The sequence below is a fragment of the Macrosteles quadrilineatus genome, unplaced genomic scaffold, assembly GCF_028750875.1.
Source record: "Macrosteles quadrilineatus isolate MER2022 unplaced genomic scaffold, UCM_ALF_1.0 Scaffold_4__1_contigs__length_99947679, whole genome shotgun sequence".
In the NCBI taxonomy this organism is placed as follows: Eukaryota; Metazoa; Arthropoda; class Insecta; order Hemiptera; family Cicadellidae; genus Macrosteles; species Macrosteles quadrilineatus.
The window spans coordinates 12,673,699-12,690,531 of record NW_026542597.1 but is presented as its reverse complement, the minus strand read 5'-3'; the positions used below and the strand labels follow the sequence as shown (position 1 = coordinate 12,690,531).

The 16,833-nt window shown below is 33.7% G+C and overlaps 1 protein-coding gene across 9 annotated transcripts in view; it reads left to right on the top strand.

The window, feature by feature from the left end:
• Positions 1 to 16,833, top strand: part of LOC128991635 (syntaxin-binding protein 5-like) — a 446,590-nt gene that overhangs the window by 259,609 nt on the left and 170,148 nt on the right. For all 9 annotated transcript variants that reach the window (XM_054414704.1, XM_054414702.1, XM_054414701.1 and 6 more), the window contains exon 2: positions 7,522 to 7,619. In XM_054414704.1, the coding sequence (XP_054270679.1) occupies positions 7,522 to 7,619 (98 nt within the window). The remainder of the gene's footprint in view (positions 1 to 7,521; positions 7,620 to 16,833) is intronic.

The window sequence follows — 16,833 nt, the reverse complement described above, 5'->3', positions numbered from 1 at the left end:
CTACATGGAACCATCATCAGGTTGTACGAAGGTTGTTTTTTTATTTTAATGGAGATTGTCACATTTGATTGATTAAAAATTAAACATCTAACTCAAACTTCGACGGGTAAAAGTTTGTTGTGGCGTTCGTGTGTTTGTCGATTTCATACGGTTTATTTAAAATCTATCAAAAAGATGAATTTTAAATTTTTACATGAAGAGAAGAAAAAGCTCTTCGTAACGCATAATGACGGTTGATGATGGTTGTTTGTTGATGGCTGATTGTTGAAAATGGTTAATGGCTGTTTATGGCCTCGTAGAAGCTGAAAATAGTTGCGTCTTAAATTAAATAGATTGATTAGTAGCAGGTATTTTACCTTTTTAACATTGGCTTGAATATGACTGAGGTTTTAGACGCATGGAACAAGATAATTAGGTCTGGCGCAAATGAGATTGTATGAATGAATAGGGATATGGTGTTGAACGTGATAAAAATAAGGAGAATTGGGTTGCTTGACATTTTTAGAGTCAGGGAGTAAAATTAAATGGTATAAAGATTATGGAGTGGCCAATTAGACCTTTTTAACATTGGCTTGAATATGACTGAGGTTTTAGACGCATGGAACAAGATAATTAAGTCTGGCGCAAATGAGATTGTATGAATTAATAGAGATGGGGTGTTGAACATAAAAATAAGGAGAATTGGGTGGCTTGACATTTTTAGAGCCAGGGAGTAAAATTAAATGGTATAAAGATTGTGGAGTGGCCAATTGGAAGAAAGGTGCCAGCTTGAAGTCCAAGATGAATATGTCGTGACATCAGATAGGGTAAAGAAATGGATGAAGCCAGGCTTGAAAGGCCAACATTTGACTTGAGTGACCACATTGGTCAAAGGAGAACAAATTTAGTAACATTTAGTTATTTTTAAAACTGAACTGAGTAAAATATTTGCCATCTGATCTGGCACTTTTGACAGTGACGCACGTTTTTGTGCGTATTTTTAGCTGAATGTGATTGAACGGTGTGTGTATAGTAGAGTGGAATGATCTGGGTAGCTTTGTTAATTGACCAAAACTAGATGTTGCTTCATGTATTAACATCCCAATGGCCAAGGACAGCTAGTTTTGAACCATAAAAAAGCTATTTGCTTTTGTTAAGATCGAACCGGTGACCATCTGATCACTAGGTGAGCTATATCCTCTCAGCTACCAACTCTAGACTATCTACTTTTAAAAGTTCGCTTTGATAAGTAAATAATATTGGTTTGATCAGATTTTCTAAAAATATGATTGTGATTCTTACTGACACTAACTAACAACAATTAATTTTTATCAAGGGTTTCCACAATTTGCACATCATACTGTACACAAGCTGCAAAATCATAACATGTTAATTAAAATCGTTTTTGCGTTCTTATATTATACGAAGTCAGAACGCCCTAGAGCCCCGATTGTTTGTTTTGCTTTAATTAAGGACGAAACAATTAGTGATCTTGGCTCGCCGCTACGCAGCTCCGTAGTTGTTCTTCTCGAGTTTTGGGAAATAACCCATCCGTACCTTTACTTAACGTAATGAGAAGTTGAGTGTAATCATTTGTTTGCATTAACGTTGATGTAAAAATTATTAAATTACATATGGCAAATATTGTTGCTAGATATTTCGCTGGTTTCTTCTAGGTATAAATAATATCATAAATATTATTACTAACAATTAAAATATCTGCGGTAGACTAGGATAAGGAAACAATGATGATAGTTTGACATGTGTCCAATTTCAGGTAAAATTAGGATGTGTTAGTGTGAATGTTTATCCGATTTTTAAGCATATTATTGTGTGCGCATTGTATTCTTTGGTAATGAAACCAGAGACCAAGCAACTACAGTAAATCTATTGCCTAAGGTTAGTTAAACAACGAGAGATAAATAGTAATACAAATTAAAATGTTCAATCTACAACAGAGAAAATAAAACCTGAAATTGTTTTCAGCTTATTCACACGGTTAATAAATTAGTAAAGAGATGAGGTTAAATTCTGTGCCAAACATACAACGACGGTGCCTTCATTCCACGACTAGGCAATATGACAACTGTATCTGTTTTGCATCAGCCGCAATGCAGGCGATATAAAATTGCATGAACCAAAGAAATACTAATCAAACATAATTTAGCATTACTACTGAAACTGAACATTGCTATTGACAACTGTATCTGTTTTGCATCAGTAGCAATGCAGGCGACATAAAATTGCATGAACCAAAGAAACACTAATCAAACTTACTTTAGCATTATACTGAAACTGAACATTGCTATTGACTAACTACTGAATGGCGAGTTATAGATAAACAACGGCTTATTACTCAGTGTTATGGTTGAAATAAACGCGTAGTTTGTTTTGTATTCCACGCACCTTAAAAAGGCAATAAAAGACTTAATGCGGCAGTAAGTACCGATAATAGATGAGAAAATTACTTTTGTTACACTACATCATTGGCGTTTGTATTTTATTTTATTTCAAGTACAATTTTCAATACTAAAAGTGATTTTAAAGTGTTAAGTTCTATGAAAAAACACATTTAGATTCGTGTACAAGTTGATATTGGCTTAAAGATTTTTTCATACATAATTTAATCAATATTTAACGTATACAATTATTTAAATCTAGACAATACGTTAACCTTGTATGTTTTTGGTGGAAAAGTTCCATAAAAAATTGCGACAATTACAAACAATAGCAATACGGAACATAATGAGATGTTTAAATTGAATCAGTAATGATTATCTAGTAAAACCATGCGATTTCTATTGTCAAGGATACCTTACACTGATGTTATTTGCTTAAATAATATTATAAAACTAACTACCCCTTCAAAGCAGCAACCTTTTTACTACCATACAAATATCGTAAGCAGAATCAGTCGACAATATCACAAAGTCGTATAGTTATTGATTCATTTATTCCCATGTATAAACTTTGAGAGCGCCTTTAACTTTGGAATGATGCATTTCAAATTCATGCCTTTGATGATTCTAGTATCCTTTGTAAGAAACTTCATGTACATTGTAGCTGTGTATTATTGTGTGAATAGTTGTGAGATGTTAAAATAAAATGATACTAGTGCTATTAATTAGGTTTTAGGATTTTTTATTGTTCATATAAATGTTATTACCAACTAAGATGGGGAGCATAGCTACAATACTAATTAAGTGCTACAATAGGTTAATAGGCCGAAGTAGCAAGGAATAGACGAATAACCCCCCTGAAAAAATATGGGGTACGCTGCTGGTATTCCAACCAAATATGACCGAAAGAATAGTTAGTGTAGGATGAAGATAGTGTGAATTGATTTTATAGTTCTGTTAATAGCTATAAACAGCTTGTTTTTAGCCAGGGTCTTTTTTTTATCGTCCAATGATTAAGGACAGATGGGTCCAGTTTAACATAGAAAAATTACTGATCTTTCTTGTGGTTGAACCCGTGACATCCGATTGCTCACTATGTTCTCTATGTTGTCCAGCTGATTCTGATTTCTTGAGTAATACTATAGACAGATAATTAAATATAGACCGACAGCAGTGCACCGCTGGGAGCGCCGTGTAGTTAAGCAGCGCGTGCGCCGCAACTACACGGCGCTCCTTGTCGTGGACGCCAAAACATATGCTAACCGCAGCACTGCTGTTGGTCTAAATTTAATTCTATTTGACTATGGTAGCCCTTTATATTATTTTTTGAAAAGTACTTTAATTGTATACAAGAATAACAATATTTGCACCTTTAGACAAGGATATTTTGCAAGATTCGAAACCAGTTTTTATGAATTACTCTTAAAATTAAATAATCCCTCAGATCAAAAATGGATGATAATACAATGTCAATAAAGAATACATTTCAGTTAAGCCAATGTCAACAACACGACCGACAATCCTGTTATCGATGGAATCAGAATTGTTCATTAACTGTTGGTTGAAAGGTCTGTTTACTCCAAAACTATAACTGTTATCTTTTGTGTATGTAGTTTTATAACCGGTATTGTTATGAAGAGATTACCAGTTAAAGTATATGATATATTTTTGTAGTAAAAAAGAATCGGAAGTGCATTTATGTTTGTATGAATTTAGGGAGTGTGGTTTTAAAAAAGAGTAATTAATTAAGTTCTTAACTAACGTATTTCGATTAGTAGATGAAGCTATCCAACATAACTTTCTACCGATGGGATTGAACCAGTGACCTTGAGTTGAAGACGAGTACAACATTTCGGCTATCCTGACAGTTATTGCATCGATGTCGATAAGACGAGACGACTCACGATCTAACATGTTTAACCTAACCATATCAAAATTGAATGCTTTTCAATTGTTGGTTCTCGTAGGAATTATGTATCTTTTTGTCAGCATATATACAGAGGTGTTGCTATTGCCTAATGGGTGGACCGATGCTACTAGGTGTTTAAAGGAGGAACCCCTCCTAGCTACTGTGTACTTGTTACACTTATGTGAATCTTTAAACATTAACTGCACTACACCTCAGTAGCGGCCTTTGTTCACCTTTTGTCACGTTTGTATTAAATGAATAGTAACATTTTTTTAAACATTTTTTGAACAAGCTTCCTTTACTTAAAAAAAATATAAGTGTGATAGATGCTCTTTGTGTCTGTTTTAAAGCAGTGCAAGTTTCGTTAAAATGTATATACATGCTTTGCCTGGAAGATTCATCGGGAAATGCTTCAAGCTCATTGCACTAGAGGAATCTGAGCTAGTATTTAGTACATATTTTATATTAGCTGCAATGCAATGAATTGTTGTCAAATTGTAGCCGAGGAACACATCCACACACAAAGGTTTGTTCGCGATTTAGCATATTAACTATATAATTAAGAGTATTTTTACACCCACTATCAGATGGTGGAATCCCACTGTCATTCATAAACATCGATCTCTATTTAGAGATCGATGTTCATAAACAAATAACACTATGTTTATGGTGGCGAGCGCCGAGCGCGACGGCTAGAACGGAGAAACAGCTGATCTCATGTTCCTAGTTGTCATATTGTCTGCTAGCTACCAACCTACACAGGCATCAGCCATCAGCGGTAGCACCAGTAGCCTAATACTGAATTTGATACTATACAAGTTGCTACAGATCTATGCAATGGAGAAAAACGTAAGGTTAAAAAACTTGTCTACTTGCTTGCATGACATAAAACATTTTTTTTATAATTGGTCACAGTTATCGACGTTAAAAATGGCTTTATAAAGTCACAAAACGGTTTTTAGGAGATATTGCCACGTAGTCTACAGTATGTTTTGAAATTCATGAATGCAAGTTCGTAATAGTTAAATTTTTTAAATGTCTACTTGCTCACGACAAATAACATGTGAAATGGGAGGTTTTTGGACCGGTAGGCCTTAGCCTAACTCAACTAATAGCACTCTAATTAAATAATTTATCAAATATTTGTTCACGAAAGTTTTTTTTTACTTCGAATTATATTCACTAAACTTCTGATATAAACTTCCCAAGCATTTATAGACATTTTACTTAGCAAAAGTCTACATTTCCTCTTATCCACTAGATAGATCGTTCCTATTTTAACAGCTTTTCATCTCAGATATTACCAATGCAAATTGTAAGGAAACTATTGCGAGGCGAGAATTTAAATACATTTCCATGTTGTATAGTGCTTGCGAATTGACGAACTTTCTAAATTAGTGAAAGTTGAGGTCTGGATCGATTTTATTGTATATTATTTGTGTATTAGAAAGAGAACATATATCTTTTTGTTTAGTCAATTAATACCATATCATATGAGTATATTAATATGTATGTATATTAATATGTATATTAATGAGTATAATCATAATAATACCATATGAGTAAAGGGTTCCCTTTACTCATATAAGTACATTGGAATTTAAAATCATTTCTTTTTAATTAACTGTCATAATGGGAGAAATTAGGTGTTATTTTTTCATTTATCTAAAGAAACTAGGCGCAACTGTAGTAGTCATTGTATAAAGCACATAGCTAAGGTTGCTGTTCTTATTTTCAGGAAGGTAGAGTAAATATTTTACCCTGATTCCTGGTTATAAAGACATTTCCAGTGGTTGGTCCGTGGTTTTCCCTCATCGTCACCTGTTTATTAACTGTTTAAGCTTTTCTCCAAGCAGAATTATCCGCTTTTCTTCATTTCGCTATTGTTATTTATTACATTGGTTACAGCTATTTAATTGTTTATTCTCTGTTGTTGATTAAGGGTTTTAAACGGTATTTGATTCATATTTTTCTCATTTTCTTATGTAATTAGTTGTCAGAAGAACAAGCCTATGTCTATGGGATGTTTTAGCGACTAAACATTTCGAATATGGTGGATTTGATGTAAGTGTTATTTGATTTCGGGCTTCATTTGAACATTTTTTTACCACAACGTGTGGTTATAAATCATATTTTGTTATACATAATATTAACCCCATACGTTTTAATATTTTTTATTATTACTAATGGCCTGGGCACTCCCAACTAACATTCCAGTTAAAATATTCGTTCGTACAGTATTGGGCCGTTTAGTGTCAAAATCCTTTGGAAATACTTTGGAGCAAAACCTTTCTCTAAACTGTTCTTCGCAAGTGAAAATCAGTAGGTGCCGAGACCGGACATGGGATAAACTCAATAGGGTTCCCAGATGAGTAAATAAGGCTGGACAACAGCGGGTTTAATGGACAAGGGGGTGTGGGGGGAGAGACACCCCTAGACCATTAACAGGCGACAGGCCGGCGCTGGACTAGAGGTTATAGAATTAGCTGGTGTTTACTATGGTATTGTCCACATTTGGCATCGTTAGGAGTTTAATTTGTTACATACCTTGAATAACTTGGAAGTGACGAGTTACTTTTACGACGTCTTTGGTACAATTTCATTGGTTTAGTGGACACGGTGTCATTAGAAAATGATTTTGCGTATTCAACCCACCATGTGAATATTAAACCTAGAAAAAGAAACTATTTCAAATTACTGTAATCGGGCAGTTTATACTCTCGATGTCAACGGGTCTTCTATGAACCAGTTAGTCCAGAACATTATGATTATGACAATATGAGTGAATTGCCGTGGCCCTTAAGCTATTTTTAAGAGGCGTTCTTATTTAACTTTGAATTTGCTTGTCCACTTGAATCCTCGTATGTAGACGTATCATCAATGTGTAAGTCAGTTAAAGTACATGGAATTATGTGCTGATCAACCTTATGTAGCGGGACGCAAACCACCACATCGCAGTGTAGGTTTCATAGTTGCGCTACTGAGCCAAAGACTCACCAATTTCTTAATTTACACCCGTTCGTAATGTTTGTTGAATCTACAATTGCCCATTGTGTACTCATGGTTATCCTTTATTGCAGACATCAAGAAGATTGTGGCCTTGGTCGCAGTTCGTTGTCCTGCAGACTGAGCTACTGACTCTTCAAATTCTTAATTTACTTCGTTAAGCAATGCTAGTGCATTAAATAGCCTCAAGTTACCATTTTGTAGTAATTTTTGTTGTTTTATTTGCAGACATTCAGACATGGGTTCCCGTACCAACCCACGGCAGTGGCGTTTGATCCGGTGCAACACCTGCTGGCCATCGGGACCAAAACTGGATCTCTCAGACTGTATCCTTTTAACCCCCCCCCCAAAAAAAAAAAAAAAAACAACAAAGAAACATATAAGTCTTTTAAGTCAATTAACATTTAAAAGCACGCCGAACATTAACAGTAAACAAATTAGCGGTAATGCTGAACATGTTTGCCATTATTTTGAACCTATGATTGTGTATTCACTGACGTAAATCAATATAAGATCCAATGTTTTTACCTATTTGCATGTGTGATGTGTTGAATGTTAACACATAATTGTGGCCTATCAAAGACTAAAACAATATAACAGTAACCCAAAGAGGGTTATTGTATTTTCTCTTACTTATATGATATTGAAATACACAGAAAGTAATTGATACTAAATTCCCTGAAGGATTAAAAATGTATGTATTTTTATCAGTTGATTTTTTGCAAATTGCCTTTAAACGTAATTTATGTGAAACAACAAAGAGGAATGATCTAAACGGTGTCTTCCCTTTAAAATTATCTGCTACAAAAATCCGATATATTATCTTTATTCACGATAAAAAAAAACTTTTAATTTTGGTAACTAAAAGTTAATTGATGTCCAAAGTCCCAAACGTCGCCTTTTCAGATGAAACTTTTCGATTCTTCATTAGATCGACGCTTCAATTTTTCGGTAAGTTATTTTAAATAGTCACTTAAGTCTAAGTTTAAGTTAAGACTTTTCAATGTTTTTACGACATTTTTGCTATTTTTATGATACCATTTTGGGATTTTCGTTTGGGACTTTCTATGTCATTAGAGTGTACTTGATTATCTCCATTATACTTCGAACAAGTGATAGGTTATTTTTACAAAGGTGTGTCAATTTTTTTTATTTTCAAATGGGATCAGAAGGGAGTTTACTTTGTCCCATTTTATATGAAGTTGCATAAATAAGGCACGTTGTGATTTTATCGTATTAACAAAACCCTGATAACAGTAAACTAAGAAAAGTTAAAATTATTTATGATTTACGAAAGTTTATATTTCGAGTCGCTTTAAATATTTGCCTATAAATGTTTAATTTTTTTGTTAAGACAAAATGTGTTAGGTAAATAAATAATTAACGATAGCCTCCATAAATATGTTTAAGTTAACATTTCTCTAGAGAATTACGTAATTAGACCTGATAAAATGAAAGAAAATACCTGCTGATTAACAGCCTTATTCACTCCCTTCTTTACAATTGACTCTTTCTCGAGCAAAATAAATATTCCGTAATGAATGATAATTCTTGAAAAGCTTTTCCTAGCCATTGTTGTTTATTTCTCAACTATAAACTCTCCACATTTTCGCATTTGTTGGAGTTTTATTCAACCCTTTATCCATTGTTACTAGCAATTAGTAATGCTAATGATTGTTTGCCAGTTCATACCATTATTATTTTCCCCTTTTTTTGAATGGGTGTTGAAGTGTAAGTTATGTCTTGTTCACTTTATAATGATAATATAAATAAGGATCCGATTAAAACGATCTTTAATTTGGGGACCTAAAAAGATTAATTTTGATGATACAGATGGCATTTTTTTATCGATTAGCGTTTTTACTAAACTACGTTTTGCGTAACGAAACTCTTCTTGACGTCTCAACTTCCAGTGACTATATATAATTAATTATACGATTAACCACTGACTATTAGAATAATCAAAGGTTTAACCAACACATTTCACCATTTTTTACACACAAATTCAACAAAAAACAAAAATTGTGACTACAAAATATTTAACTCGTTCAGGAAACAACACTTCACTAATTAGTAGTAATTACCCAGGATTCATTTGTCAACCTTAAATTAAATCTACATCTATATAATTAATACGCGACATGAAACTTTGTCGGTTGAACTCCTTCGCCATTTCTTAACCGATTTTATCCATTGACGTCTCATTGGAAAGAGCGTCTTGCGCAGATTTACAAACTGGCCTTACATTTTTGAAAAAGTCCCTTGGGCTCTGCCCCAGTGGCTTTTAAAGTTCCCATGTTATCCTTATGGAGAATATAATTGTTTACATTTTGATCAGCTGTTTAATTTAATTGCTGTTATTTATTCAATTCAATGAAACGCATTGAGTACGTTTATTTACTACTAGCTGTTTGCCCGTTCTACGTACGGGAACCTTGTTTTAATTAATTTTGTGCGTTTAGTATAGTGAAGCTACAAATGTTTCTTGGCTGATTAGAAATTGAAACAATTTCAACGATAACCTACCCATATATTAGGTAACATAATCTAATGATATGATTCTGTCTATACACTGTTTTCCAAAGTTCATTTTCTATCAAAGAAATTTTCTGAAGTAAAAAAAAAATCATATAAAATGGTTTTACAGCATTTTACTTTATTTGATCTCTAAATATCTAATTGTTTTATAAAACCCCCGGTCTTTTACAAAAAAATCAATTTTTTCTGACCAATCTTTAATTTTTGAGCAGGCAATTTACTGTACAAAAATGCCCATACTCAACGAAAATAAAAATAATTTGACCTTTAATACAATCAGGAGTGGAATTAAATTTCGCTCTAATCGGATAACTATTTTTAGTCTATAGTGTAGTTATAGTAAAATCAATTTATTTTTACCTTCGCAATTTTTTATAGGTGTTTTATTTTTTTAACCCACTAAATATCTAATCATTTGATCCCTTGTTCATTTAAAATGCAATTATCCGCGATCCCTCAGTGCTATCGCTTACTTCGCTCGGTGTCGCTGGATTGGTCGCTGTAAGCGGATTTCACCAATTCATTATACTTTATTTCTGTCGACTCCTAAGTCGTTCTCGAATAGCTTTTGCTCGGGTAATCGTATAAATTGGAACCCACAGATACAACGAGACGAAGATAGTTTAGTAGTTTTTCCTTGATGAACAAAACTATTTTGTTTTATATTTAGTACTAGCCACTATACCCTTGCTTCGCAACGGGAAGAGAACGCTTAAGAGAATATTATTATTCCATAGATCTGCTGTATGTAGATAAACTTTTAGTAATCCACTAAAAGTATTAACTTTAAATATTAACTGGTTACTTTTATTTCCCATACATTATTTTTTGGGAGATAAACCATACAAGTTCAATAGGTTTTTAAAAACATTTTGGAAAAAATAAAGTCAATGATGTTAATGAAAATAGTGATTTACGCACTTAAAAATAAAACTCCTTATTCACACACTATCAAAAATTATTTATTAAATTAAAAACATAAACATAACTGTAAACAATCCTACTTTTACGGTTAATTTTGTATCACAGCTTCTTGGTTGAAATTAGCAGCTGTTGTCATAAATTTAGACAATTAATAGTGCTGCACCCCGTTGGTACATTTTTTAACCTTTTGATGCTATTGATCATCACAGAATCAAATTGTTTGGTTTACACAGCTGTTAAGATTCTTTAATTCCATTTAAATATGAGTACTCATAAGGTTAACATGGGAAACTCTAGAGCCACTGGGGCGGAGCCCTTTTGACGGATCTGCACCAACCTTCACACAAACCATCCTTGGATAATGCTTAATAATGCCTGAAAGTTTCATTACAATCTGTCGAGCGGTTTCAGAGTCCATAACGTTCAAATGTATATACATACAAACTTCCTCTTTTTTATTAGCGAATTTCCCATAAAGGGAATAAGCTATTACCGTAGTACTCATGGTAAGACCTGGACGCGGGACCGATTTTTTTTCCGTTTTGAGGTCCCTAGAGGCCAAAAACACCATCCGTTCAAATTCATATATATATATTTATATATATATATATATATATATATGTGTGTGTGTGTCCGTCAGCACGATAACTCGAGCAAAAATGATCCGATTTTGATGAAATTTGGTACAAACGTGTAAACGTACGTTTATTCGAACGAGTTCGCGATCCAGCATGATCGGACCATGGGAACGGGGGTTTACGGGGAGTTTTATGGGGTAAAAATGGGGTTTTCTCATTTTTGACCCTAAAAACATAAAATTTAGCAATTTCTTTCCAAACCATTTTATAGAGCTTAAAAAAAAAAAATAATTTAGTATATTGAAGTGTTTTTGAATGTTCATTGACTACGGAGAGAATTAAAAAAATTGTAAATTTAAAATTCCCATGTTATTCTTATGGAGAATAAATAAACTGTTCTAGTTTGCTTGTTTATGGATATATTTTAATCAAATTTGGCAATTTGGTTTATTTCATACTAAGCTATCAATATTTCAATTGAAAAAATACTCCTCAACATCTTCCCCGTAGCAACAAACCTAACTATTCACTAAAATTAATGCTATTTAAATAGGAAATAAATCTGAAAATGTATAGGGAATATTTTAGTAGAAATCAAGCCGGGTAAATGGAAATTCGCTTAGTATGCAGGTTTGCTGCGACGGGGGTATTATTTAGTTTGTGTAAGTTTTGCCAAAATTGTTTTTGATATCTACTCTCTTTTTGTTGGGAAAGTTTATTTTAGCTGAATATAGCTCACTTGTCTAAAATAACCTTGAAGGATTTGGAGTCAAAAAAATATTCTGGGATTGTCGAATACGAATGGTAACTGTAAATAACATTGAAAATAATCAAAGTATGATGATTAGACGATGGGACTTAATGGAATACCAATTTCAATGGACTCGTAATAATTTACAAGCATCTAAAATGTTTATCGTGCCAATATCGTGTGGTCAGAGAATATGATTTTTAAACTGTATATATTTAGTGAGATATTAAATGTTAGGATGTACATACGAAAATAAGAAATTATTTACAGTACTATTCATTTCTTTGTGTTTTTTTACTAAATAGCTAAACAATTTGAGTGTATAAACGGTTACATACTGAGCTGAGTTTGTGAGCGTAACCCAATTCACACCGAACGGACGTTGGGCGGAGACGAGGCACAGACGTGGCAGTGACGTGACGTGTTCAATGCACACCGGAAGGGACGGTGAAGGGACGGCACAGTGGCGAGACAACCTGTATGCAGACTAGAAGCTTGGGTTTTTGCTTATATCTATTAATGTCAATGGTGTTAGTTAATTTCTGTGAACTCAATTAGTACAAACAAGGTAATTGTTCTACTTCCTCACAAAATTTGATATTAAATTCAATGTCGTCTCGCATAGTGAAGAAACAACTCACAATCTACACACAAAAACAACTCTACACAACAAGGTTGGTAAGTACAAGCACACTATACACAAGAAGGTTGGTAAGTACAGTACATATTTGCAGTCCGAACAACGGGCGCGCTATGGACATGCCACTTCCGATATGCCACGAGGGACGCCGAAGCGACGTGGCGGTGGCGGGAGGGCGGCCGCCCGCGCCACGTCACTTGTGTGTGCATTGACCAATTTGTTTACATGGGGAGGCGAGGAACGGACATATGTCCTCGCCACGTCCGTGCCACGTCTCCGCCCGACGTCCGTTCGGTGTGAATTGGGCCTAAGTTGGTTAAGATCATTGCGAAACATTTTTTGTCCAATATGTACTTGGTGTTGGCCAAGGACTATTCCGCAAAGAGCAGTCAATAGTGATATAATTAATTTAGTCATATTAAAGTGCACAATTTATACCCTCGTAATACGTATTCTTTCAACGATTTTCAAATTCCAATTCTGTCAATTATTCAACTATTCATCAATTCAGCCAAAAATGAATAATTTTGCAATACAAAAGGGTGGCGTTTTTATACAGCTCGACAACTCCGTCAAATGACTTGCTCTCTGTTGAATGATAGATTGTATCAGACAGATCCTCGTGGACGGATTAGCGGCACAAATTGGAATTTCAACACAATGTCGGGATGTTTGGACACCACTTGTAGTGACTTTGGCTGTGTTGGATATTTAGGTTATCGCTGTTGAAGAACAAAAGGTGTTTTGTAACTTTTTATCATTGGAGTTGTCGTCGATTGCATGAATAGTATTTTTGTTTAAATAGTACATCTTAAAACTAGGTTGTCGTGTTTTTTTTCATATGGGTTTGCAATTACTATTTACTTGCATTTTCAATCTATTTGGTCTATTTGGTACGTATGCGCACGTTAAACACATAAAAAATAATTTAGTTGGAACAGTAAACGTAAGTGGCGTAACCGGGGAAAAAACCGATGCTTATGTTCGGTTTCAGCACCTAGAGATTTTGTTTTTTTGTTTCGTAGTCCATCGTGCCACCAAGTCCAACGTTTTACCTTATGTAAATTTAAGTTATGTTTTGATATATTATGCTACATTCATCCTTACATTATTTATACAATTTTGATAACTTCTCGATAAGGTTTTTGTGATGACGTGCCCAAGTGATAAGGAACCAACCTTATTGTCTGTATGATGGAACCTGTCTGCTGACCCTCCCTCTCCGTTTACTTTGGGACTGGCCATTGGAACTGGCGCCAGTCCCAGACGGAGAGCCAGGAGACAGGTTCCACCACACAGACTATAACTTTATTTACTACACAGAAAAAGATGACTGTTGAGGAGAGAACTGTGTAAAATGGTCACCATAAACGTTATGTATTATTTATGTTTGCTATTATATATAGCATGAACTATTACTTGGCTTTTTATACCTTTACAAAACATGTTTAATCGAATCGATAGAATAATTTTAAGCTGAAAGGAAACTGACGAAGGGCTTTTAGAAAGTTGCGAACAACACGCCCTTTAATGGGTTGGGAAAGTGAAACTACATGAATAATGGTGCTAAGTTGAATACTTCATTTTTCTACCCATATTGAAAAGTTTAGAGTATGACAGTTTTTTTTTTTTTTTTTTTTTTTTTTTTTTGCCACTGGAAGCGCTGCTGCGCCGTGGACGTCAGTTTTTTTTTTTTTTATTTCTTTTCTATGGATTTACCATAAAGTCTTCAATTTTATATAACGGGGATTCCGTTAATATATTCTTCAATTTTTCTTTGAAGGATTCCATCGAAGGTTCTTCCTTAATCTCATTTGGTAGTCTATTTAAACAGCAGTTAAACTCCTTGCTATAGATCGTTATAAGTTCAGAAGGCATATTCATTTTTATAAAAGTATACGATATTAATCTTACGTTTTTATCATAAAATCGTTCATTTCTATATATGAGGAGCTAACTATACATGGAATAGGCTCTTTAGAACACTAAAAAATACTTTTATTATAAATATAACCTAAAATCTTTGACTTGCGGTGTGAGTTCTTTATTTGACCAACTTGATTGTTACACGTTTCTCGGAGTAAAATACATTTTATGATCATCAATCGTGTGGGAGTAATAGTTTTCGTATTAAATGTATTCATTGTTTTGGAGTAATAAAAGTATGACGAAATGTTTTGTCACAGGCTAGTTGTTTTTACGTTATATGTGAATAGACAATCCTCAAATTCCTTTGAACACGTAAATCCTAACCATTTCACTGAAAACTACCGTCGTGACAACCTATTAATTCATGAAAACAACTTAAAAACCCGGCCAAACTCTGAAATGAGGCGGTATTTGAACCATCGTAATTTTCTAGTATAATTACTAAGTGATAATTAATTTCGTAATTACTAGTATTACTCTATACTTGCTTGATCAAAGATCGTAACCCCTTTTGTAAGTAGAAATCTAATGATGAAAGATGGAGTGGAAATATTTCTCGCAATAATATAAAAGATTCCTGATAACGGTCGTCAGTTAGGTTTTTAAACTAAATTCACAATCATAGGCTTTTTTAAATAAATGTGCATACTTAAATTAAATTGTCTTGCTATTTAAAAATAAAAATATCGAAACTAATATTATAGGCTACTTTGCGAGAAAGCACATCCGAATTTTAATTTAAAATAAAAAAGGACAACAGTTTCATAATTTGAAGGGAATAATTATTGCTTTTAAAGATACACTAATGTTTCCGTCGAACAAATAATTGCCAATGTACACAATGAGCTCACATCTCACTGCACGTCATTTCCATAATCACATTTCCAGTCAATTGCTAAACCCAATGAAAGTTTTGTTTTTTTCAAATAATGTGACTCCAACCGTGTAAATTCAAAGTTTGATTTATCATTGAACATTGAATTTGATATCGTTAAGGGAAGTATTTAAAATTTGGTAACTGGTTGATTTTGAGCTTCCTTTATAGAAAAATAATTGTGTGGGTTAACGATTTTAGTATTAATTTTATCGCTGGCTAATCTTATTTATAATACACATGTTACAGTATTGTTCATAGACTAATTTGGTCTCGTGCTTGATATTAATACATTTTGCCATTGAAAATGGATACTATTTTAGCTGTTTATACTTTATGGTGAAAAGAGACACCAATGCCATAGTATCTACAGTAGGGACCACAAGAGTCTGCAGCTGGCGACAGCCAATCACAAGTCAAGGCTAGTGCGACGTTGCCATGTCGCCTGTTGACGACACTAATTAAAATACTAAATAATATTTTAAAATCAGCTGGTATTATTAGATTTGGAAACAACGCACGGTCCTCATTGGCTACTTCAAAGTCACGTGGCAAATAGGCTCCTCCCTCAACTGCAGAATCTCGTGGACCGTACTGTACTAAGAAAATGTGCTATGATAATGTGGAAAAAGGTTTCCTTGCATTTTGGCATAAGTGTCGGTGGACCAAAACTACTTTGATAGCCCAATCCAACAAAACTTTGTATTATCCTTTCGATAGAAATAACATGTATATTCGTGTTTATGTCTGTATTGTCTGCACTAGCTTTAAAAGTCAAAAGTTTGTATTAACTTCCGTTAATTTGTTTCATTCCATCTAACTTTTTTTCGTTTCGGATAATCATCATGTTTTCTTTTTGTCTAGTTCAAACAAATGTTTAACTTAAATATAATGTTTACCCTTTTAATCGTTGAGGTCCCAAAAAAAAAACAAAGTATATTTTAAATAATACATTTTTTAAAACGTCGGTGCAGCGCGCATTGTATTCCGCGTTTTCTCCATTTCTATAAAGTTAGCGCTTGAACAACTACTGGATCGTAAAGTTATGGAAATTACCGACGTTTTAATCTACTCCCATCATGCAACAGTAAACCACGCACGGTTGAGTTGGGTTTGGACGATTCACAAATATTTCTGCGCGAATTTTGCTCTTTTTGCGTGGAAAAACAACATTGTGTGTTTTCGAACGGAAATAATATGCAAATTTATAAGTGGCATAAAACGTAAGTTTTTCCAACTACCGTAATCATGGATTTCTTTTAAGCACTAGATTTAGTTTATTCATAATTAATTTTATAGTTAGTTT